This window comes from Cetorhinus maximus, chromosome 13 (genome assembly GCF_964194155.1).
Source record: "Cetorhinus maximus chromosome 13, sCetMax3.hap1.1, whole genome shotgun sequence".
Taxonomy (NCBI): domain Eukaryota; kingdom Metazoa; phylum Chordata; class Chondrichthyes; order Lamniformes; family Cetorhinidae; genus Cetorhinus; species Cetorhinus maximus.
Window position 1 is genome coordinate 23,131,459 of NC_135891.1, and position 24,979 is coordinate 23,156,437.

Sequence of the window (24,979 nt, forward strand, 5' to 3'; positions counted from 1 at the left end):
TCACAATTTTGTAAACTTCTATCAAATCTCCCCTCATTCTTCTACGCTCCAAGGAATAAAGTTCTAACCTGTTTAATCTTTCCCTGTAACTCAACTCCTTAAGACCTGGCAACATCCTAGTAAATCTTCTCTGCACTCTCTCAATCTTATTGATATCCTTCTTGTAGTTAGGCGACCAGAACTGCACACAATACTCCAAAGTTGGCTTCACCAATGTCTTATACAACCTCACCATAACATCCCAACTCCTATACTCAATACTTTGATTTATGAAGGCCAGTATGCCAAAAGCTTTCTTTACAACCTTGTCTACCTGTGACGCCACTTTCAGGGAATTATGTATCTGAACTCCCAAATCCCTTTGTTCCTCCACACTCCACAGTGCCCTACCATTTACTGTGTATGTCCTACCTTGGTTTGACCTTCCAAAATGTAACAGCTCACACTTTTCCGCATTAAATTCCATCTGCCATTTTCTGGCCCATTTTTCCAGTTGGTCCAGATCTCTCTGCAAGCTTTGAAAGCCTTCCTCGCTGTCCACAACGCCTCCAATCTTAGTGTCATCAGCAAACTTGCTGATCCAATTCACCACATTATCATCCAAATCATTGATATAGACAACAAACAACAATGGTCCCAGCACAGATCCTTGAGGCACACCACTAGTCACAGACCTCCAGTCTGAGAAGCAATCATCCACTACCACTCTCTGTCTTCTCCCACACAGCCAATTTCGAATCCAGTTTACAACCTCTCCATGGATACCAAGTGTCTGAACCTTCTGAACTAACCTCCCATGTGGGACCTTGTCAAAGGCCTTACTAAAGTCCATGTAGACAACATCCACAGCTTTTCCTTCATCTACTTTCTTGGTAACCTCCTCGAAAAACTCTGCAAGGTTCGTTAAACACGACCTACCACGCACAAAGCCATGCTGACTATCCTTAATCAGCCCTTGGCTGTCCAAATAATTATATATCCGATCTCTCAGAACACCTTCCAATAATTTACCTACTACTGACGTCAGGCTCACTGGCCTGTAATTACCTGGTTTACTTTTGGAGCCTTTTTTAAACAACGGAACAACATGAGCTACCCTCCAATCCTCCGGCACCTCACCCGTGGCTAAGGACATTTTAAATATTTCTGCCAGGGCCCCTGCAATTTCTACACTAGTCTCCCTCAAGGTCCGAGGGAATATCATGTCAGGCCCGGGGGATTTATCTACCTTTATTCGCTGTAAGGCAGCAAGCATCTCCTCCTCTTTAATCTCTATATGTTCCATGACACTACTGCTTGTTTCCCTTCCTTCCTTATACACAATGCCAGTTTCCTGAGTAAATACTGATGCAAAAAAACTGTTTAAGATCTCCCCCATCTCGTGAGGCTCCACACATAGATGACTACTCTGATCTTCAAGGGGACCAATTGTGTCCCTTACTATCCTTTTACTCTTCGGGTTTACCTTCACATTATCTGCCAAAGCAACCTCATGTCTTCTTTTTGCCTTCCTGATTTCCTTTTTTAGTATTTTCTTACATAATGCTGTGTAATGCTGTGAAAACTATTAATTCAAATAATAATATTCATATTGATGCATAATATTCTTGAATGCAAATTTAAAGCATAAGGGGGAAGGTGATGAATAATATATCCTGATCTTAAATGCTCTTATTACATTTCTGTTTCTTTTCTGCCTTCATAAGCTTTGAATTATGTAGACAGCCAGGAATGCAACACTATTAATGGCCTTTCAACCTCTCCCAGCCTACTTTGTTCCCTGGCAGGAATGTTAATCTTTGAAGTTTCTTCGATTAAAAGCCAGAAGAGTGTCAAGCCATTTTCATCTAAGTTCTGCTTAAAGCAAATATTTCAAGAACAGTCTCCTATATCCTCAGACTCCATTTTACAGATCCTATCCTCTCTTATCTAAGTAGGTTTATAAAGTTATGAAAGGTTTTGATAGAGTCGATGCAGAGATAATATGCGGAATTGTATTAGATTTGCACAAAGTGCGGTTGCGGGCGGGAAAAAGGACATTTTAGCCCCCGGCTACAATGACGGGTTTTCAATCCATATCGCCCCCTTCCCTGCTTCATTCATAATGCAATCCCAGGGAACACACCGGATCGTTGATGGGGTGGACTTTGATTCACCCACCCTGCCGTCACCTCAGGCCTTCAGTAATCCGGGCGTCATTTTTAAAGGTTGCCCCTGCACAGAGCTAGCACTCCCGAAGGGATTGGAAGCTGCTGCAAAGTCATGGCTGCCAAAGGGAGGAAACATGCTGTCCCCAAATTTAGCGACGCCTCCCTCGGGTGCCTACTGGACACAGTGGAGGTCCACATGAAGTCCTCTACCCGAGTTTGGGCGAAGATCAGCAAGCAAGGTCACCAAACCAGCACGGGAGACAGTGGCAGCGGTGGTCAGTGCCAATGTCCTGCAAAAGAGGACAGCCACCAAGTGCCAAAAGAGGATGAATGATCTCCTCCGTTCCACCAGGGTAAGTCATTCTTCTCATCGCTCTCAACTCACACACTGATCACACATCCACAGAGATCTCACTCGCTGCCAATTCAAGGGACACCACCATTCATTCTCTCGCAAACCTTCATCTGCCCTGCGGATCATGTCCTCATTCTGTCAGTGGCACCACTCACCACCCACACATGCCAGGCATCTTTCTTATCTGGCCTGGCAGGTGTCCTGCTTACACTCTCGCCAACTGTCTTCCTGCAGGACAAGCTGGCACACATCAAAAGGGAGAGGTCGCAGACTGGTGGAGGAATGCCTGACATCAAAGTCCTCATAGACTTTGAAATTAGAGTCATCCAGCTGGCTGGTGACAATCTGGACCGTTCCTGTGCTGACAGTGAGGTCAGCGGTGCTCAGCCAAGTGAGGAACCAGCAGTGCAACATCCATCAGACAACCACGCTGTGAGTCTCTTCCCCTGTTCTGCAGTCCCCTGGCATCCACTAATTATCTCTCCTTGCTTTCACAGTCACATCTGGGAAGCAGCCGAGGAGGTCCACAAGCCAAGTCTTCGACTCAAGCCCTGAAGATGCCTGGGAAGAAGAATCTGATGAAACCCTAATTAATGACCTATCACAGTGCTCACCCACACCCTCCACCAGCGCAGAGGCACACACTTCATTGGGACCTAGTTCTTGGGTAGCCTCAGGCTCACAATTTGGCGAGCACATCCCATTGTCCGATCCACAGCAGGCGATGGCAGGGCCTTTCCAGGTTTCTGGCACTCGGAGGACTGCTGGAGGTCAGAAATCTGCTGAGAACGAGTCAGATGAGGAGTTTCTGGACTCGGTCTTACCTCAGTTGCTGGCGCTGCAAAGGCAAGCTCGGGAACATCAGGAAGGGATGTCCACTGCACTCCTCAGATTGCAAGGCATGATGGAGGAATTTGTCCACCTTCAGTCTGATGTGATAGCGCCGGCATGCCAATGCACTGAGGTCAACACTGGTAGGATGGAAGCCGCCATGGAGACCTTGGTCCAGGACATTGGTCCTGCGCTGCTGTGTGGGCTGAACTCCCATCACTGACGCCGTTTTTGGCCTCCAACAGTGTCAAGCAGTACAAGAAGGCAGCTCACCACCACCTCTTAAGGGCAATTGGGCATGGGCAATAAATGCTGGCCTAGCCAGCGGAACCCACATCCCTTGAATGAAGTGAAAAAAACGCGAGAGGGCTGCGGGGCAGCTCGATCTCACTCCAGCTTCCCCTTCTCCTCAAGGAGTCAGCCAGGACCCCTCCGGCACCAATAGGAAGGAGGATCAGCAGGTGCACACACTGGGGCCATCCATCCAGGTGAGACCGGGAGTGTCTGGCCCATCCAAATCCCATCTTCCTGTGATCCCAGCAGCTGCAGCTCAACAGGCTGTGAAGGGTGCCACTGCCACACAGCAGGACCCAAAAGCAGGCCGGAGCCATCCAACTCTCGGCCCTCCAGAGGACGCCGCCAAGATCATCATGGGCGTCGCAGTCAGCAGGCTGCATCCACCTCCGCTGTGGAGCACAAGATATAGCAGCAGGGTTAAGAAGGTTAAGACAATGTAACTCTTTTGGAGTCAAACAATTAAACTAAATTAACAAGATCAGGGATAAAATAAAAGCAGTCCCTTAAAGGGAAACTGTAAAAACAAAGGCAAAATTCAAAGAAAACTTACCAATATTAAATCAAAATGCAATCAAAAGGGTCTATAGAGCACTCCTGTACCCATGGTAAGAAGATGTAACTCTTTCGAGTTATCAACAGTCACAGATTGTAACTCTTTCGAGTACATTCACAGTTCTTGGTTTCCGGGAGTGGGACATGAACCCACAACCTTCTGATTCAAAGGCGAGGGTGCTATGAACTGAGCCACAGCTGACACCTCTTAAGAAGATGTAGTTGCACAGCCTGGGCACGGGTGTTAATCACTTGTACTTAATGTTCACTATTGTAAACAAGAATTTCTCCTTCGCTATGGCTCCTTGTTATGATGAGCAGTGTTCCTGTCACGCAGATGTGAAACCTTGGTTCCTACACAAGATAAAGACAGGTGCCTCAGTCCCAGGCCTCTTCCCTGTGCAGTGTTTAACCTTCAGACCAAAGTGATGGTCGGGCTTCACACTCACTGGACACATTAGTGAAGGCCTGCACCTTGATGATGCTTGTCATTGCTGCCAGAATGTCGTGGGCAGGCTTCATAGTGTTCTTTCATTCTCTCTGTGTGCTCCCAGCAACCTTGAGGAGTGGCTGGCCCCCCATTTCTTCAGCATCTGTGACCAGCGACACTTTGCTACAGAAGGGGTCAGGTGCTGAAGGCTGACAAAGGATCAGGTGCATTTAAAGTTTCGTGGCTGCATCTCCATGATATGGCCCTGATCACAGAGTGCAGGCAAGTTGCCCTCAGCCAGACAGGAGTCAGATATTCACAGAGGCAATGTGAAGATCTATGGAGTGTCCTCACTGCATGTCATCATCATCTTCCTGGAATCTAGGTCCTATTAGGGCCTCCACTGTGTCTCCATGACATGAGCCTGAGCACTGAGGGTATGTGCGCTGCCATCAGCCACACAGGAGTCAAACGTTCACAGATGCAAGGTGAGGATGTCAGGACTGTCCTCACTGCATCTCGTCATCATCCTCCACGAATCTTGCGGCTATGGGGGCCTCTTGAGCATGCCTGCCTCGTCTGGCCAGTGCAGTGGCCTCATCGCTGGCATCCTCGCCTTCAAGGACCTCAGCATCATTGTTCCCTTCAATGTCCTCCTCATCGGAGGATATGTACAGCAGCTCCATCTCCTCCTCAGCCAGGCATTCCCTGCTCCCCCCACCCCCACTTTGTAGCGCTATTTTGTGTAGCATGTAGCAAGCGATGATGATACGTAACCCCCTCTGGGGACTGTGTTGCAGTGCTCCACTGGACCTGTCGAGGCACCGGAACCTCATTTTCAAAATGCCTATAGTTTGCTTCACCAAAGTCCGGGTCAGAGCACGAGCCTCGTTATACCATCACTCTGCTGCAGTCTGAGGCCGCCGCATCGGCGTCTTCAGCCACATTCTCTGTGGGTAGCCCTTGTCCCTGAGGAGACAACCCTGCAGCCTCCCTGGACCCTGGAAGATGTCAGAGGTCTGAGACCTGCTAAGGATGTAGGTGTCGTGGATGCTTCCCGGGTATCATGCACAGACCTGTAGGATAGGTTTGTGGTGGTCGCACACCAGCTGAACATTCAGTGAGTGGAGGCCCTTGTGGTCGACATAGTTGACTGCTTGTTACCATTGAGATCTAAGTGCCACATAAGTGCAGCTGATAGGTTTCCCACAGGTACAGGGTGCTGAGATCTGCGCAAATCCCAGCGCTCTTGCTTTCTGACTTTCCTGATCCCGGGTGAAATGCACAAAGTTCTGTGCCTTCGCGAAGATGGTGTCTGTGACCCCATGGATACACTTGTGCATGGAGGCATGGCTGATCCCATACAGGTCGCCTATAGAGCCCTGGAAGAAGCCCACTGGTGTAAAAATTGAGCACCATTCGTGGCCACTGGCAGTGGATGCCCTCCATGTCCCCGTGGCGCCAAATACTGCAGCAGGTGGCATATGTGACCGACCAATTCCCGAGACATGCACAGTCTTCAGCGAACTGGTTCTCGGTCATCTGCAGGAATGACAGGCGCCATTTATATAGACCCTGCGTCTAGCGAGGTGCCTACAAGTGATGGTTCATTGTGGATCTTCAGCTGCTGCACTGTAGGTCCTGCTCCCCCTTCATCTTGAGGGAGGTGCTCCTCCCTTTGCTGAGCCAGGCAGCACTGCCGCTCTCCTCTTTTTCTCTGGTCTCTATAATCCATGAGGCATGCCACTAAATCACCAGGCTCCATGATCCTGATGTTCTCCTCCTGCAGGATCAAAGAGAGAGACACGTGGGTTTGCATAGGTGTACCAAGACTCTCTTGATTAATTCTGAAAGCTCCTTCACACCTGCAGGAGAGTGCTGGCTACCACTTGGATGGCCACTGTGTAGTGTGCTCATTGGCTGTCTGAAACTCCATCCACCTCTGCCCCACTCCGCTTGACCAATTGGCGGCAGCTTCAGCCATTGAGCTGCATGCTGTGCACTCAGCTCAGACGGAGGTATTCTACTAATCTGCCCTGCAAGGCTGCACTGTTAGCTTGAACCATGATGGCTACTGGTCCACACCTTAATAAAGACATTACAAGGGGCTGTGAGCGCCTCCACCAGTGACTGTGCCATGGCCAGCTTTCGCAAGGGGATTGCACAGCTTTCCCAGTCGGCACCTTAATCTGCCGTCTGCATCCGAGGGGTGAAAAGTTCTGGAGCATTTGGTGGCACTTTCATGCTTTTGCGTTGCTTGAGTGAGGAGAAAAGCTTCAGATGAGTGCAGTTCCAACAACACTCAAGAAAGACTAGTACAGTAAATTTCTTCCTTTCAATTATTTATCCAATTCACTTTTCAAAGTTACTACTGAAACTGCTTCCACCATCTTTTCAGGCAGTGCATTCCTACTCACTGTGTGATTTCTTTCCCCTCATGTCGCCTCTGGTTCTTTTATCAATCTCTTCAAATCTGTGTCCTGTGGTTACTGATCTTCATTTACTCTATCATAACTGCTCATCATTTTGAATGTCTCTATCAAGCCTCCTCTGAATCTTCTCTGCTCTAAGGAGAACAACCCCAGCTTCTCCAATCTCTCGACATAACTGAAATCCCTCATTCTTGGTACCTTTCTAGTAAATCTCTTCTGCACCATCTCTAAGGCCTTGGCATCCTTCCTAAAGTGTGTTGTCCAGCAATGAGCACAGTAGTCCAGCTGAGGCCAAACCTGTGGTTTTATAGAGGTTTAGCATAGCTTCATTGCTTATGTGCTCTCTGCTTCTAATAATAAAGTCAAGTATCCCACATGTTTTTTGAACAGCCTTTTCAACTTGTCATTCTCCTGCCTTTTCCCCGTACCCTTGCACATTGTTTCTATTCAAATAATCATCCAGTGTCCTCTTGAATTCCTAGTTTTAACCTGCCTCCACCACACTTCCAGGCAGTGCATTTCAGACTCGAACCATTCACTGTGTGAAAAAGTTTTCTCTCAGACCACATTTGCCTCTTTTGAAAATCGCTTTTAACCTGTGCCCTCTCCTTCTCGATTCTTTTATTAGTGGGAACAGTTTCTCCCTATCTTCTCTATCCAGCCCCCTCATGATTTTGAACATCTCTATCAAATCTCCTCTTAGCCTTCTCTCCAAGGAGTACAGTCCCAACCTCTCCAATCTATCTTCATAACTGAAGTTTCTCATCCCTGGAACCATTCTTGTAAACCTCTTCTGCACTCTTTCCAATGTGTTCACATCCTTCCTATAGTGTGGCACCCAGAACTGTACACAATACCCCAGCTGAGGTCTAACTAGTGTCTCATATAAGTTCAGCATAACCTCCTTGCTCTAGTACTCTATGCCCCTATTAATAAAGCCCAGGATACTGTATGCTTTATTAACTATTCTCTCCACCTGTCCTGCTTCCTCCAATGATCTATGCACATATACACCCAGTTCCCTCTGCTCCTGCATCTTCTTAAGAATTGTACCCCTTATTTTATATTGTCTCTCCATGTTCTTCCTACCAAATTGCACCATTTCACACTTCTTCACATATTTTGGCACAAGTGGATATACTCTGTCCTGATTGGACAGATTCACAAGAAAGGGAGCGGGTAGGCTGGAGTGAAACCAAAGTAGCTTTCTGACTCCACCTCCCACAGATCTACTAAAAAAACTAGCGGGGGAAAGATGGAAAGCCTAGGGCACTAGTGCCAGCCTCAAGTATTGCTAGTGCAGCATAGCCAGATGCAGAGTAAACCTCCATCTGCTCTTCCTGAACAAAATATCTCAGCCAGAAGCTCAGAACAGTGCCCCTTACTGCACAGTGGCATTTTTCTATTTCCACATCGCTTCTCTGAAGGGATTGGCAAGGTTAGTGCAAATTATCGTCAGCTTTGTGCTTATCTATAAGATGCCAACTAGAAACTGGATTGAGGTGCTCAAACTGATTTTGCATAGAACCCTTACATCAAATGGAGGAGATTTTCAAAACATCAATCAGGTTTGGGATTAAACCCACTACATCACCCGTTCATAGTTTAGAATTTAGTATTGTATAATATGAAAAAAGGGGACCAATTAACTCAGTTGGCTAGATGACCAGTGGGTGGTTCAGAATGACGCCAACAGTATGGGTTTGAGTCCTGTTCCGGCTGAGATAAGCTTGGGACTTGCCTCCTCGTCCTGCGGAAGGCAACGGCAAATGACACTGAAAAAAAAAGCTGCCAAGAAAACTGGCTCAGGATGAAGCATCGGCAGACAATGAGCCAAGGACCTGCCTTTGGTAGAGCATGCATGAATGAATGAATGAATATGAAAAACTTAATGTAATAATGCTAACTGCATTAGGTATTGAATCACAGAGGGACTGAAATACTAAAATTAATTTAAATTTGTTATCTGTGACAAATAATAAATTAAGCTTTAAATCAGGTTTACCCAGCCATAAAAATTGTCTTCTTTTGTGTTTTAACGATTTATACTTTAAGCAGTTTGTAAGACTAAGGCCAATTTGGAGTCTCAATGAACATCATTAGCACAGTAGTGGCATCATCATCACCAATAACAAGTTACGGATGTTGATTATAATGTGCTTCACAGAGGAGAAAAAAGGCAAGCAATAGGAGAAGAATCTGGAGTAGTTACCGAATGCTTCTTCAGACATTATTTGAATTGCTGAATTTGACTTTCAACTTTTCAAATTCTTCTCAAGTTGAGCACAATAGTTCAGACATGCAATGTGGTCACTCAGCAAACTGAATTATATTAAATATCAAAATGGCTAAACAGTGCCTTTTTGTGTGTTTAAATTTTACTTTGCAAAGATAGCAGGGTACAAATTATAAGCCACTATTCTTTGATAAATGCTTAATGAGCTCCAATTTCCTCTCTGTGATCTAACACAGCAATTAACCTTTACATGAACAATATTGATTGTAGTACCTACTCCATCGTGTCTACTTACGGTCTTTATCTGTAGCAGTTACAAAACTAAAACGCAATATGTTCTATGTCTAACTAAATGTTCTACTTTCTGCAGTTCCTATTAGAGTTTCTTCGCAAAGTGATTGATAAAGAGGAGAAAAACAAGATGAATCTCTGGAACGTTTCCACAATAATTGCCCCTAACCTCTTCATGCACAAAGCAATTACAAGCAAAATTCCTGATGGCAATGAGAAGCAGCAAGCAGAAAAAGCTGCAAATGTTGTTCGGATGTTGATCCACTACCAGGACCTTCTTTGGACTGTATGTTAACTTTTTTGGACGCTAAAATTAAAATATATTTGATCACACAATTCCGTTGTGTAACACCCATATTTTTGCCACTACAGTTGGTGTTGTGGCTCCAAAATGGCTTCCATGGCATGCACGCACACTTTTAGTGCTGGGTGTGTTGGACGCCATTTTGCTAAGGATGGTAGCATAGGCACAGGGAGTGCGTGCCGGAAAAATGTAGAATAGACGGATTGTGATGTCAGTCAGAGCATCTGAAGATTTGCTGTGGTCTGCCACACGCTGCACAGCCTCACCATCATGAGGACACGGCCCTCAATAGCAGCTGGACAGTGACCAGCTAGGGAGGAGGTAGAGGTAGGGAGGTGGTAACCAACACACTCCTTTCTGACTAGGCTGTCTGTGATCACTTCATCCTACTGAGGTACCAGCGGATGCAATCATAATTTCCCATTTACATACAGCCCCACACCTTACCTTCCCTCTGTTACTGACCTTAACAGGTCCTTTTGGCCACAATGCTGAAATAAAGGCCACCACAAAACAAACATTGAAAAGTAAATTTATAAATCAAGCCCTCCAATGTTACACACAAAAGTTAACTAATCACCCTGCCGCTGGCTGGCTGGCAGGGAACAGCAAGGGCACTGGCAGCGTGGCAGTGGTGGGTGGATGAATGCAGTCACCCTGAGATGGAACAGCAGGTTCATGCTCCAGGGAATCTCTATCACTCCCCTGGGCAATGCCCCTGCCATTCTGGCAATGTGACACCTTGCAAGTCTCTTTGCACGCTGGTATCCACAGCTATGGTAGCGGCAGACTGAGCTTCAATTAAAGCAGCCTGAGCTTGTCTAGCGGCAAGCTGAACTCGTTCGGTTTAGCCTGAGCTTCCACTGCAGCACTCAGGCATTGGGTGGCTTCTGCTCGTGCTGCAATGGAAGCTGAACCATCGGCCATCAGATGTTGCATCTTGGTTGACTCTTGTGGATTTGGCCAGCACCATCATCAAGCTCTTTGCAAAGCCCTGTGCCAACTTGCTGTCAGACCCATCCATGCTTTTTCACAGTGACCACAGGCTTACAGATATACCAAGCATTTCATTGTGCATACCTTTTTCTGTAGGTCGCCTCACTGAAGTCCTCACCTGAGGCCTCTGCAGCAGAACTTGTGCACAATTTGCCCTCTGGCGAGCTGACACCTCCACTACCCTCAGCCCCCTTCCCTGGCTGTAGGCTACTCATGCCCTGTTTCACATCACGTGCAGATCCCTCTTCTGAGCTGGTGGCTGAAAGTGTGGGATCAAGTGATAGTCTTTTTTCATCATTGCTGTCTTCCTGCTCTTCCACCACTTTCTCTTCTACCATTGCCTGGTCAGGGGACAGTTCTTTGGTATCTGAAAGGAGAAAGTCACATCGGTAGGGTTGTGGTGAGGGGAGATGGAAACACCAAATGCATGCTCACACCATCTGCAGCTTGTCGATCAGGAGAGACTGCGGAATGGGGGGAAATGGGATATCAGAAGGAGGATTAGTAATGAGCATATTGCCATCTTTGGTTTCAGCTCTGCCACTGGCCAAGCCCTCAGTCACGACTGCTCCATTGACAGTGAGCACCGTCTCCGTCATGGGGGTTAGGACCTTGCCTGTTCCTTGTCTTTAGGTTCTGCTGCCTCTGATTATATCCTGCTGCAAGAGAGAAGGAAGTGTGTCAGTAAGTGTGAAGCAATCTGCTTGTGCAATGTGCCTGTCATGCTTGAATAGCTGGCAGTGCGTGTAAGCTGTGAGGTGTGGATGTGAGGCTTGCAGCAGTGTTCAGTGTGTGAGGGTGAAACAATCAAGGTGAAGTATGAGCCATGGTTGATAAAGATTATAGGTAACTAAGTGAAGGTGGATGGAGGTGGTGAATTGAGCAGTGTGTGAGACTAGCGATTCAGTTGGCATTTGAAGATGAATCCGCTGACCTTGATCACTCATGTGAGGTCATTAATTTTTTTTGCAAGGCTGCATCCAGGCCCTCAGAGATACAATGCTTCCATTGACTGCAACAACTTTCTGCTCCCATTGCCTTCTTGGAGTGTGTCTCAAGGGCCCCCTGGCCTCTTTTGGATGGAGGACACTTCTACTCCCCTCCACATTCTGCACCAGGTCCTCCAGTGCTGCGGCACAGAACGTTACAGCAGGCAGAATGCACCTCCTCTTTAAGAAATGCAGGTGGTTTTAAGTAGTGTAGGCTGGCTTAAAGTGGCCCTAGCCTCCCATGAGCTTGTATACTCTGGTGAAGCATGCAGCCACTGGAGAGCATGTTTAGCATTGGGCTGCATGCAGCCATCAAGCGAATCAGTAGGTAGCACAAATTTTGAGCTCTACCTGCATTGGAAGGAGAGGGATTGGGTCAATCTCGTATCATGATCCCCAGACCTATTCTTCAGTGCTGTCAAATTTTCCCCCTTTAACTTTGGACTAAATTCATTCTGAAAGAATTGCCAGTTGTTTACTTATTTTGACAATTTTCTGTTATGGTTAAGGATAAGGTTAAGGTGTATGTCCATAGATCCCTGAAGGCGGAGGGGCATGTTAGTGGGGTGGTGAAAAAGGCATATGGGACACTTGCCTTTATCAACCAAGGCATAGATTACAAAAGTAGGGAGGTCATGTTGGAGTTGTATAGAACCTTGGTGAGGCCACAGCTGGAGTACTGTGTGCAGTTCTGGTCGCCACATTATAGGAAGGATGTGATTGCACTGGAGGGGGTGCAGAGAAGATTCACCAGGATGAAACATTTAAGTTATGAAGAGAGGTTGGATAGACTTGGGTTGTTTTCGTTGGAGCAGAGAAGACTGAGGGGCGACCTGATCGAGGTGTACAAGATTATGAGGGACATGGACAGGGTGGATAGGGAGCAGCCGTTCCATTTAGTTGAAGAGTCAGTCACGGGACATAAGTTCAAGGTCAGGAGCAGGAGGTTTAGGGGGGATGTGAGGAAAAACTTTTTTACCCAGAGGGTGGTGAAGGTCTGGAATGCGCTGCCTGGGAGGATGGTTGAGGCGGGTTGCCTCACATCCTTTAGAAAGTACCTGGATGAGCACTTGGCACGTCATAACATTCAAGGCTATGGGCCAAGTGCTGGTAAATGGGATTAGGTAGGTAGGTCAGGTGTTTCTCATTTGTCAGTGCAGACTCGATGGGCCGAAGCACCTCTTCTGCACTGTGTGATTCTGTGATACTTAAGTTGCGAAGAAGTAGAACTGAGACATAAATACAACCACAAATTTATGCTGCTCCTTTTGCGGTACTGTGAAGTTGTTTCAAAGTGCTGCCACACCCCTGGGAGCACGCTGACTTTAGCACGTCACTTTGTCACTGCATGAAGAATTTCAAGCCTAGTTAAAATAAAAACCTGGTATAGAGTTGAATCCCCTGAACGCTTCATAAATTGGAACTTAAATTGCATGTACATTTAGAACTTAACACCCAGACACTGACCTCTGTACAGGAGTGTATGGGCACATGCTTTGAATTCTCACCTAAGCTAGGCAACACAATTAAAGTATTGCTGACTGCAAATCCTCCTCAGATGAATGGCCAACAAGTGTCAGTGCAGCTTAAAGATCACAGATAAACATTTTCTAGATAAATGGAAAGCACTGCAAATTTAATTGGTTGTGACATGATTATTTTTAGAAATAAATACATTCAGATTAAAATCTGTGATTTAAACAGAAGAATGAATCAGTATTGTTAGGAATGTCCTCAGTTTATTTTTGCCTATACTGTAAGTGTTAAATGAAAGACTGAGAAAAAAAATTCCCCCAATTTTTTTTGTATTGTAGATTCCATGTTTCCTTGTGGCGCAGGTGAGAAAACTGAATGAAAATAGCAATAAGAAGTATGATAAGCGTCTAAAAAATCTGCTGAAGAAGATTCACACAGACAAACAGGACAAGCAACATGTAGAAGTGCGTATGTGCAGCTCAAATTTACATTCCAGTTTACATTTCCTTGTTGAAAAATTGTTGAAGAAGATAAGCTTCCCATTGGGTGTGCTCCCTCGTATACTTGATCCAAGTTTGTTATTTTTGCTACCTGAGAATTTTAAGGTTTTCCTAGAACTAGCAACCTGAGGCATGAAAAGACGTGGGCCTGGATGTGCCTACCTGTGAACTTGGCAGGGCCAGGGAGAGGTCACTTCATTTAAATAAGATGGGCAGTGTCTGCACCCCAAGGGGCTGCAACTTAAACATCTGCTGCTTGAAGAGGATACAAACAACAGTGGTGTGTACCTGGGGGAGAGGGCAAGGGCTCCACTCCAGAAACTCCCCCTCCCCCCCCACCTCAGCTTCTGAATAAGGTGGCCAAAGACCCATTGAAATTGTTTACTTGTTCGAGGTTCTCTGGATTGCTATATTGCCCATCCAATTTAGCAGCTATATTTATCTTCATTTGAAATACTGACTGTCAATGCATTGCCCAGTACAGCTCATGCTGTGACCAAGGAAATTCTCAACCTGGGAGTGCCACACCTGCTCTTGCAGCGTTGGCTTCATTTAGGGTGAGCAGAGGCTTTGGCCCCGACAAAGACCCATGGAAACTGTTGGGGAAGTGTTGAGCCTGGCAAATCAAGGGCATAGCTTAATTCCCAGCCCTCCGCCCAGTTATTGTAGGTGTGTGATATAGAAAGAGCAATGATTTTTGCCCATTTGACTTGAGTTTCCCAGTTAGAAGAGGTCCATTACATTGATATACTGACCAGATCAATTCATGGTCAACAGTTATTGTGAAAATATGGATCAATGTATTTCTCAATCCTGGATTGCAGCCCCAAAGTATTGTAATTTTTTGATGGCCCAAAAAGTCCCTGGTTACCTTTGTAAATTGTGCCTTTACTGGCTATTATCTTACATATTTATTTACTTGCATGTTTATGTATGAAAAGAAGTTACCAGCAACAACAATATAGTTTTTTAGACAGTTAAATTAAACTAAGTATCTTTTAATCTTAGCAACAGTTGAACAAGGTGATAAAAATTCAAGCCCCCCAATTATTGAAGGATACAATGGAGATTCAACTGAATTCTAGGATTACAGTTCGGAATCTTATGGCTCAGTTTCAGAAGCAATTAAACTGCGGTAATTGGGGTGCCACCAATGCTGATCTCACAAAAAGGTAATTAGCTTTTTCACATTGCACCAAATGTTCATGTTCCTGCATTTTGTTGAGTTGAAGTGGATTATACCATTTGCACAACTGCTTGGATTTTGCAGTCAGTGGCGAAGGAATGGCATTTGTCCATCACTACACTTACAAATGACCACAAATATTTTGCATGCTTTTGGGCAGAGACTTGCTTTCATTGGGGAGGAGGGACATCTCATCCAATTCAATGTCCTTTAAAGGGGATCTGCAATGCCTGTGAGCAGGGCTAGAAGCAGCAAGGCTTGTCAACCAGACTGAAGAATCTTCACTCAGGTATGCAGGGTCTAAACCAGGAAATATAATGCAGGAATTATAAAATAGATTTAAATCATGCACAGGAGGCAAAATAAAGATTGGGAAAGAAAGATGAGATTAAGAGGCACTGATCAAATTTTTTTTTAAATGCTTTAAAAAATTTCCAAAACTAAATTCTGAGGAATTGCAATTGGCGAGGATTGTTCCATTGCAGCCTGTGGAGGTACAGTGTATCTCAGGCCGCAGTTTCCAGAATTCTGTATTTAACTGTGCATGTGTAGAAGCTGCAAGTTGCTGTCTGACTAACTTGTGATAATGGCGTGTTGCTAGCCTCAGTGTTATTATCAGTAATGTTCAGGCCAACATAACATAGTCACTGTTATATTTCATGACCTGTGAACCTAAAAAAAAAAATCCAGTTTGTTTCTATTACTATACAGCAACAAAATAGTAGTCACGATGGCAACAAAGCAGCAATTCAGATTAATTCCTGCAGCTATATAGAAGGTATCAGACTGCAGATCTTGATTGAATGTATCTATCCCGAATCCCAACGTGGCTTGAGAACTGGAAGATGCGCAACTGACATGATCTTTTCAGTCTGGCAGCTGCAAGGGAAATGCCACGTACAAAGGATTCACTATATATTGTCTCCATCGAGTTCACCAAGTCATTTGACCATTCAACCATGTGAGCAGAGGTGGTCTGTTTAAGCTGCTGGAGAAAATTAGCTGCCCATCAAAACTGCTCAGTGTGATCTCCTCTTTCCATGACAACATGTTGGGTAGGTCAGCTGTGATGATGCAACATCGGAACTGTCTGGGATCCGCAATAGGGTCAACCAGAGGGTTGTGTTCTGGCACCAACACTATTTGGCATATTCTTCTCTTTGCTGTTGTCATATGCCTTCAGATACCTGAACTGACAGAAAGCTGTTCAGCCTTGCTCATGAGACCAAGACAAAGGTGCAGCAAACCATCGACAGAGAGTTGCTGTACACTGGCAATGCCATACTAACATTCCTTAGTGAGGAACACCTTCAGCAGCAAATGGACAGACTCTCTCATGCCCTGTAAAGGGTTTGGTTGGCCATTAGCATCAGGAAGACAAACGTCGTGGTCCAAAATGTTGCCGTACTGCCATCCATCAGCATTAATAATGTGACGCTGGACGTTATGATAGCTTCACACATCTAGGCTCCACAATCACCAGCAATCTGTCACTTGATGCTGAAATCAACATATGCATCCCAAAAGCTGCAGCTGTTATGTCCAAGCTGAGTAAAAGAGTGTGGAACAACAGCAATCTGCATGTGAATACCAAACTCTGAAATAGCTCTGAAGGAGGGTCAGATGGACTCGAAACGTTAACTCTTTTTCGCTCTCCACAGATGCTGTCAGACCTGCTGAGTTTTTCCAGTATTTTCTGTCTTTGTTTCAGATTTCCAGCATCTGCAGTATTTTGCTTTTATTAAACTGTGGGTTGACTACATCATCAGCGCACTCCTCTACAGTGGTGAGACCTAGACGATGCTTGCTAGGAGAAAAGACTGAACAGTTTCCACCTTCACTGTCTGATACTTCAGCATCTCTTAGCAGAACAAGGTCACTAACTCGGAGGTCCTCGAGCATGCTGATTTCACCAGCGTACACTCATTTGCTGAGCTAATGATGTCTGCTCTGACTTGGCCATGTTCATCGATGGATGACGGCCATAGACCCAAACATCTTCTGTACAATGAATTGGCCACTGAGTCACTACCTCCTGGGTGTCCATACCTCCACCATAAGAACATCTGCAAACGAGATATGAAGATGGCCGGCATTGACACTGACAACTGGGAGACAGTTGCCAACAGCCGTAACATCTGGAGACTGACTGTTTGGAAGGGCATTGGAAGAGGCGAGCAGAGATTAAAAGCCCAGCTGACTGAGAAGAGGACCCAGGGAAAAGTGAATCATGCAACTTCTCAGCCCACTGTCTTCCTCTGCAAAAAATGTGGCAGAGACTGCTATGACTGAGTGGGGTGCCTGAGCCGCACCAGGTGACGTTTAACACATGGTGGAGCACCACGACACAAACCATTGTCTTACGAGACAGAATGCTGCCACTACAGATATAAAGAGTGAGTAATTGGGATCCTTTGCACCCTTTTTGAAGGCTATGAACACCCTTAGAGCTTAAAAATTGTGTTTGCAGCCTGAGTACATGCTTCTGTGGCAAATTATGCTGGATGCCATATTGGTGAGGGGATAGCACATGCGGAATGAACGTCTGGATATGCAGAGCAAGCAGATCATGACATCAGAATGCAATGCTGTTCTGATGCCAGCAAAACTATTTTGGGGCTCAGTGCTCCAGCTAGTTCCTTCTCTTAGCCTTGCACATATACCCAGCAGCTGGAAGGACCCTCCATTAGCGCTATTTTCAAGCATCATCAGCTACTTACAGGTTACTTGCTATTTGATTTCTTGTGGCTGTTGATTCAATTCTACAAGTGTTAGGTGTTTTCTGTAGTGGTTTAAAGTTGCAGAAGTCGACAGGGGGTGATGTAGCAAGTCTTGAATGGGTTTTTGCTGCCTTCAAGGCTTCTGCACAAACCAGTTGCTTTCAGACATGGCTGCACAAGTAGGCATTCCCCTTGGAATGCAACGTGGCTTAGAGAAAGAACAGAGGTTGCGAAGAGCAGGACAAGTTGCCAAAGAGGGAGGAGGAGAAGGGTTTTCAGCAGGAGGCCATTTCTGATCAGGGTGCTCAGGGAACAATTCTCCTAGCTGAACAGTGTGGGAAATGGCTGTGCTTCAGTAGTGTGGGATCCTAACTGAAATATGCTACTGTTGCAGCCATAACTTCAACCTCAGAGCGGGGCAAGGACTACATAGCCAGTGGCTGTAAAGGCAACCATGGTGATCAACTTCTATGCATCTGACTTCTTCGGGGATGGAGCTGGAGATTTTTGCAACATCTTTCTGTTACGTGTGATTCAAGTACACGGACTGTACGTAGATTATGAAACAGGATTCTTTATTTGACTGGATTCCTGCTGCATAAAACCTTTAAAAGCATCAATGGAAAAGCTTAACTCAGAGAAACAAACTATTTACAATGGGTATTTGCAACCAACACTCCAGGTCCACCTGGATACCATCACCAGCTTAACCCCTGCTCTCTAATCAGTGGGGTAGCAGAGTTCAGTTGGTGGAGCTTCTATTGCTAATTTCCTACGACCAGTTGAACCAGATTTCTTTGTCCCCAAGACGTGAGGAGAATCTTCTTCTCCTTTGGGCTTCTCGGACTCAGGAGTGCTGCCCAGTCAGTCCGCCTAGGTCTCCAGCAGTTATGTGCCTGCTCCACTTCCAGTTCCAAGTTCTCTAACTATCTTCAGAGGCTTCAAGCTGCCATAATCATGGTCTTGACCCTTACCACGCCTGGCCTGTCCCACGCTGTGTCATTCTTCAGAGTTTCCCAGATTCAGTTTCTGCATGGCTTCCGGCACCTTACTCTAGCCAAAAAAGCACCTCCCTTTTAAGTGCTGCAGGCTAAGTTTAATCAGTGCAGGCCAGTTTCAAGTGGTATAGCCACTCATGATATTGGCCCCCTGCTGATGTATCCAGCCAATGAACAGCGAGATGAGCTGAAATCATTGTCAAAATCATTGAACTGAGCTGGCAGCATGATGTTGGTGTGCTGCCTGCATTGAAATCGTCAGGCAAGAGTTAATAACACATCAAAATCTCTGAGTCAGTTTTCAGGTGCCGAGTATCTAAATTGTTTTGGTGATGATTTGCAACATGGCTCTCACCTGAAAGGTGGACAGTCAGCTATTGAAAATCAGGGTGGAGGGGAATATGTCTGCTAACTAAATGGGCCTGTTATAAGTTAATTAATGCTTCAGAATAACATGTAATCATTATCACACCTTTTATCCAATCTAGACAAAGAATAAGAAAATGCTGCTGCTATACCCACCTGGTCAGCACAAGTGAGACATTTGAAATAACATTGCCTCAGTCACATTAGCAAGGTCGTGTTGTGAGTACTCAATAGTTTTCCAGCTTCACCTGATTTTTGAGCACCATTTTTTAATCAAGCTTCATCTGATGGTTCTCTGAATCTCAGGGGAAACTAGAGCAGCAGGTATATGCAGGAGCATCATATAGCTACACAAATATCCAGGCTGAACCTACCAGCCCCTGAGTTTAGACATGTGCCGTTAAGTACAAGTATAGATAAGGCAGTTTCAGTAAAAGTCGTGTCATTGTGACGTTATACCCAATATTGAGATTTAGGTCACTGTGTCATTTTTAGCTGTTCTGCAAGAACCAAAACAACATTTGCCTTGTACATGACTCAGTGAAGGTGGCACAGAGCATTGAAGTGTTGATCCAGGAGTTAATGTTCTGACTTTTATTCCACATTTTTACTGTTAGGAACATAACTTCAGCATAGGAATCATTGTTGATCAGAACTTAGGTAGATTTTATTTTCAATCATTAGTCTTGTTGAAACATAATCCAACATTACTGAGTCTTCTATTCTTTTCTTTATTTTTAGAAGCAATGGATCCACAGATTGCTCAGAGTTCTGCTTGTATGAAGTGGGTGGTAATATAGGTGGGTAATGCATCAGATATTATTTTTAACATCAACATTTTTTAAAAATCCTTGGTTAAAATGGGTGATGTCACTATAACTATTAAAGTGGTGGTGAACAAATTTAATTCTAACACTATATTTTGAAATACCATTGTGTAGGAAACCCAAGCAACAGAAACATCATCAAACACATGTTATTAATGAAAATTTTTGACTATATTGGTATACGGGACAAAACACAGCTAACTAGTGCCTACCTATGTTATGTTCCCCATAGAGACCGATAATTTTTAAAAAGATATTTGAATTCCCATTGACCGACTCAAAGGAATCACACGAGTTCAAGTTTTAAGACTTTTACTGCAACAAACAAACTAAACGCAACTTTAATTAAACTTTGCTTAGTAGGCATATAATACTTTAAAATACAGAAAAGGTAACTCTTATTAATGTCTTAATACACTCAATAACCCCAGGCCTCATTTATATTTTACAGCATGCTTCCCACAGAATTGAAGTGTTTCAGAAAACAGTACACAGTCACCTCCAACATAGAGACATAGAAAATAGGAGTAGGTCATTCGGCCCTTCAAGCCTGCTTTGCCATTCAACATGATCATGGTTGACCTTTTGTCTCAACGCCATACTCCTGCTCTCTCCCTATATCCCTTGACAACTTTAGAGTCTAGAAATCTATCTATTTCCTTCTTAACTATATTCACCGACTTGGCCTCCACAGACTTCTGTGGCACAGAATTCCAGAGGTTCACCACCCTCTGTGTGAAGAGGTTTCTCCCCATATCAGTCCTCAATGGCTATCCCATATCCTGAGACTTTGAACCTTGGTTTCCTGCATCCCTGCTTCACAGAGTCCTAATGTCCAGCGACCATTGGAGGCTCTCCCTCTCAGTCTTCTGAGAATTTCCGCACCAACTCTCAGCCATTAGGCTCCCTCTGGTGATTTCTCCTCCAGGCCTCACTAGGATAAATGTTCAGGGATCCTTAAATCACTGCAAATTCCTTCCTCCCGACTAGTGGACAAGCTTTCCCCAGCAGCCTGACTGGTGGTTAATGTTATGACATGGCAGGTGATGTGTGCCAGGTGGACCAAATCCACAAGGGAAACTTGGCCATGCTGTTACAATTATTTTGCAACTTGTATTGATTGTGAGAAGGTGTGTGCACTGAATTCAGAAGCAATGAGTCCTCTAAGACCTTTGGAGATTTTAAAAATTAAACTAAAATATTTATAAATAAAAGAAAAGATTTCAATCACATAGGAAGACTACAATTACTTAATACTATTACAAATCTTAAAATTCCTAATTAACCTGACTCCCAATTACACACCCCCTTTAAGGCAACAGTCAAAAATAGATATTAAACTTAAAAAGCAAGCCAGCAAGTTACCACAGCACCAACTTGACAGTGGAATTCCCAAAGGCTTTTCTCCAACTTTAGTTACTGGACACAGCAGACTTATACACAACTGGCTGGAGGCTTCCCGAAGGCTGTTTCACACACTCCTGTTAGATCTTACATGGACCCCCAGCATAGCTTTTCATTCTCCCTTATATAAGTTTCTCTCTCTTTAATCTGTAAATTCCATTGTTTCATATGTCTTTGGAAATGTACATTTCCCATAATATAAAAAAAAACATTCATGTTGCCAATATTGTCGGTAACCTTTGGGAAAAATAAACACACTGCTTGGCCTTGCTTTTCTGGCTGGTTGTAAACACCCTAACATCCCTTTGAAATCCAAACACCATCACTTATCTAAAAATGCAAATTTTCTTCGTATCTTATAAGCTAAGACAACATCCATGTTTACTCATTAGCATTTCAAGTACGCTTCTACACCTAACTTTTTATAATTTCAAGCTTGCAATCAACCTGACTGCAATGTAATTAAATGCCACAGAACCATCTACACTCACACCCATAACCTACTTCACAATAAACCAGAATAGTATTATGCAAATTATTATACTTTCGTAACACTGACAGGGAAAGCAGTCTTTCTTCTCTACAGACTATAGCAACTGTTGTTCCTTCTCTCTCTCTTAGTTCAAGGTTCCTGAGACAGGGAGTCTGCAAAAACAAGAACATCAGCACCTGCCTTTGTTTTCAGGTTTTAAAGCCCCCAGTAAATGTTGACCTGGACCCCAGTCCCTATGGTAACCAGGCCACACAGGTTTATTGTCATGTAGAACTCCTAGCTGATCACAACACTTTCTTCATTCCTCCAATTTATTTTAGATTAAAGAGACTGTTATGGCACAGCGGATGGTAAATGCTGAGCTGCTCAAAACCCAGAGGGAAATTTGAAACAGCCGCAACAACTGTTTTCAATTTGTACTTTATTTCGAGATGCATGCGTTGAATTCAGTAGTAATGTGCCCACCAAGACTGAGGGGTTTTTTTTGACAAAACTAAATTAAACTTTTATTAATAGAAGAAAAAAATTTAAGCACGTACATAAGTCTACAAAGCACTACTATAATAACTCCTAAATCTTCTAGTTAATCTATCTCCCAGTTACACCTCCGTTAAGGCAACTGTAAAACAAGATAGATTTCAACAGACCCAGGCAAAGTACACAATACCCTGGACAGTGATACTCACAGTGAGTTTTCTTAGCTTCGGTTCCTGTAGACAGCAACTTAATGCACAGATGTTTTATAACTTGTTAGATCATAGAATGCCTTCCTCTTTACACATAACCTCATCTCCATTGTACTCGTTTCGCCCCTTTCATTGTAAATTCCATTCTTCCAATATGTCTTTGCAACTTTATTTCTTCCATAATATAAATCTTTCATAGGACTCATATTATCAGTAACCTTTGGGAAAAATGAACACATTGTTTGACTTAGCTTCATATGGCTAGGTGTAACATCTCATGATCTCTTTGAAATTCAGACTAATCTTGTTTATCTAAAAATGCAAATGTTCCTCACACCTCACATTCCAAAACTTCAGCCATATTTATGTATTTAGCATTTCAAACCTAGCTTCCATTTTGATCACTCAAAAGCTCCAGATTAGATGTCTCTAATTCAATTAACTCACCCCCACACACACATCCACACAGAGAAGCTAATTCAAACACCATTGTTAACCTACCTTTACAATAAATCATAATATGATGAAGATTATTACATTTTCATGACACCCCCCCTCCCTACTAGAAAATGAACCATCATAGTTTAAAAAGACGGCTTCATTTTCTTAACCCTTCTTACACTACCTCCTGTACTTATCCATATACTCACACTATTACATTACCAGATGCATGTATTAGCATAATATATTTACAAATCCTTCGTATCTACAGAAGTCATTCCAGTCCAGTGTCCAGGATTTTAAATGTTCAATTTTCCCTTTCAGCTTCAAACTCCTGACAATGCATCTGCAACCAGATTTTCCCATCCAGCCACATGTATAATCTGTAGAATAAATGGTTGCAGTAATTAACTCTATCTGAATAGCCTTGCACTTCTGTGTCGAAATTTATCCAGAAACTCTGGAGGATTGTGGTCTGTATAAACAATTGTTTCTGACGAATTGTTTGCAACATAAGTCTCAAAATGCTGCAATGCTAACACCGGACCCAGAGCCTCCTTTTCGATCGTTGAATATCTTCTCTGTTGTACGTTCAACTTCCTTGATAAATACTGGTTTCTCAATTCCAGTGTCATCTTCTTGTAACAATATGGCCCCAATGCCGATATCACTTGGGTCAACGGCCAACTTAAATTGCTTGGCATAATTGGGTGCTGCCAAAACTGCTGTCGTAATCAATACAGCTTTCAAACTGTCAAAAGCCTTCTAACACTCTTGTGTCCATTGAAACTTCTTGTTCTTTTTTAATAGCTCAGTCAATGGAGCAAAAACACTGCTAAAATTTGGTATAAATTTCTGGTAAAACTCACTCATGCCCAGAAATCTCGAAACGTCTTGTTTTGTTGTAGGCACGGGGAAATCCACAATAGCCTTGACTTTCACATCTCTTGGAGCCACCTTACCATGTCCAATGGTATGGCCTGGCTTGTGCTTTTGCAAATTCACTTTTAGCCAAGTTCATTACCAAATCAGCTTCTTGTAATTGATTAAATAATTCTTCCAGTTATCGTAAATGCTTGTCCCACGTTTGACTGAAAACTATCAAATCGTCAATATAAACAGGACAAATGCTCAGTCCTGCAATTACTTTGTTTGTCAGACTTTAAAATGTTGCAGGTGCTTTACTCATGCCAAACGGCATGACTTTAAACTGATATAGTCCATCTGGCATCACAAAAGCCGATATCTCCTTTGCTCTCTCCGATATCGGTATTTGCCAATATCCTCTTAACAAGTCTATCTTTGTGATAAATTTTAATTGTCCCGCTTTCTCAATGCAATCTTCCAAGTGTGGTATAGGATATAAATCTGCTTTTGTTACTGCATTCGCTTTTCGATAGTCTCAACACAGTCTTTGTGTTCCATCAGGTTTCGGTACCAGCACAATAGGTGAACTCCCGTTACTGCAACTAGATTCGAGGATATCATTTCAAAGCATGAATTCAATTTTGTTCTGTACTTGTGATAACTTTGCCGGATTTAATCTATAAGGATGTTGCTTTATTGAAGATGAACCTTCTACACACATATACACAGCTAAATTTATCCTCCCCAACTTACTCCCTCAAATAGCTTTGTGTGACTGCAATAGCTTCTTCAAATCACTTTTACACTTGTCTGGATGGTAACTCAATATTACATTAAAATTTTCAAATACCCCCTCATTATCCAATTTGATTATAGGAAAATCAATTTCAGAATCCTGCATTTCTACCACCTCTTTTTCTACCACCACTAATACCTTCTTTTGGTCTGCTTCCCTGTCAAAGTACTTTCTAAGCATATTTATATGACACACCTCACCTTACCTTAAGGGTAATGTTTTAATGAGAAAATGGCAGCCTTATCATGTTTCAGCAAATGAAAGCCAGAGAGAAACACATCAGATTGTTATACCATTTGGACATAGCAATGAGATTCTGAGAATTGCTCATGAAATTCCAATGGGGGGACATTTAG

At 43.9% G+C, this 24,979-nt stretch overlaps 1 protein-coding gene across 6 annotated transcripts in view; it reads left to right on the top strand.

Annotated features, from left to right (window-relative positions):
- The window catches only part of arhgap40 (Rho GTPase activating protein 40), a 170,687-nt gene that overhangs the window by 138,959 nt on the left and 6,749 nt on the right, over positions 1-24,979 (top strand). For 4 of the 6 annotated variants that reach the window (XM_078555114.1, XM_078555115.1, XM_078555110.1 and 1 more), the window contains exons 11-14: positions 9,654-9,860; positions 13,678-13,803; positions 14,848-15,011; positions 19,851-19,909. In XM_078555114.1, the coding sequence (XP_078411240.1) occupies positions 9,654-9,860; positions 13,678-13,803; positions 14,848-15,011; positions 19,851-19,909 (556 nt within the window). The remainder of the gene's footprint in view (positions 1-9,653; positions 9,861-13,677; positions 13,804-14,847; positions 15,012-19,850; positions 19,910-24,979) is intronic. The other 2 variants (XM_078555111.1, XM_078555113.1) reach the window with 1 other exon arrangement.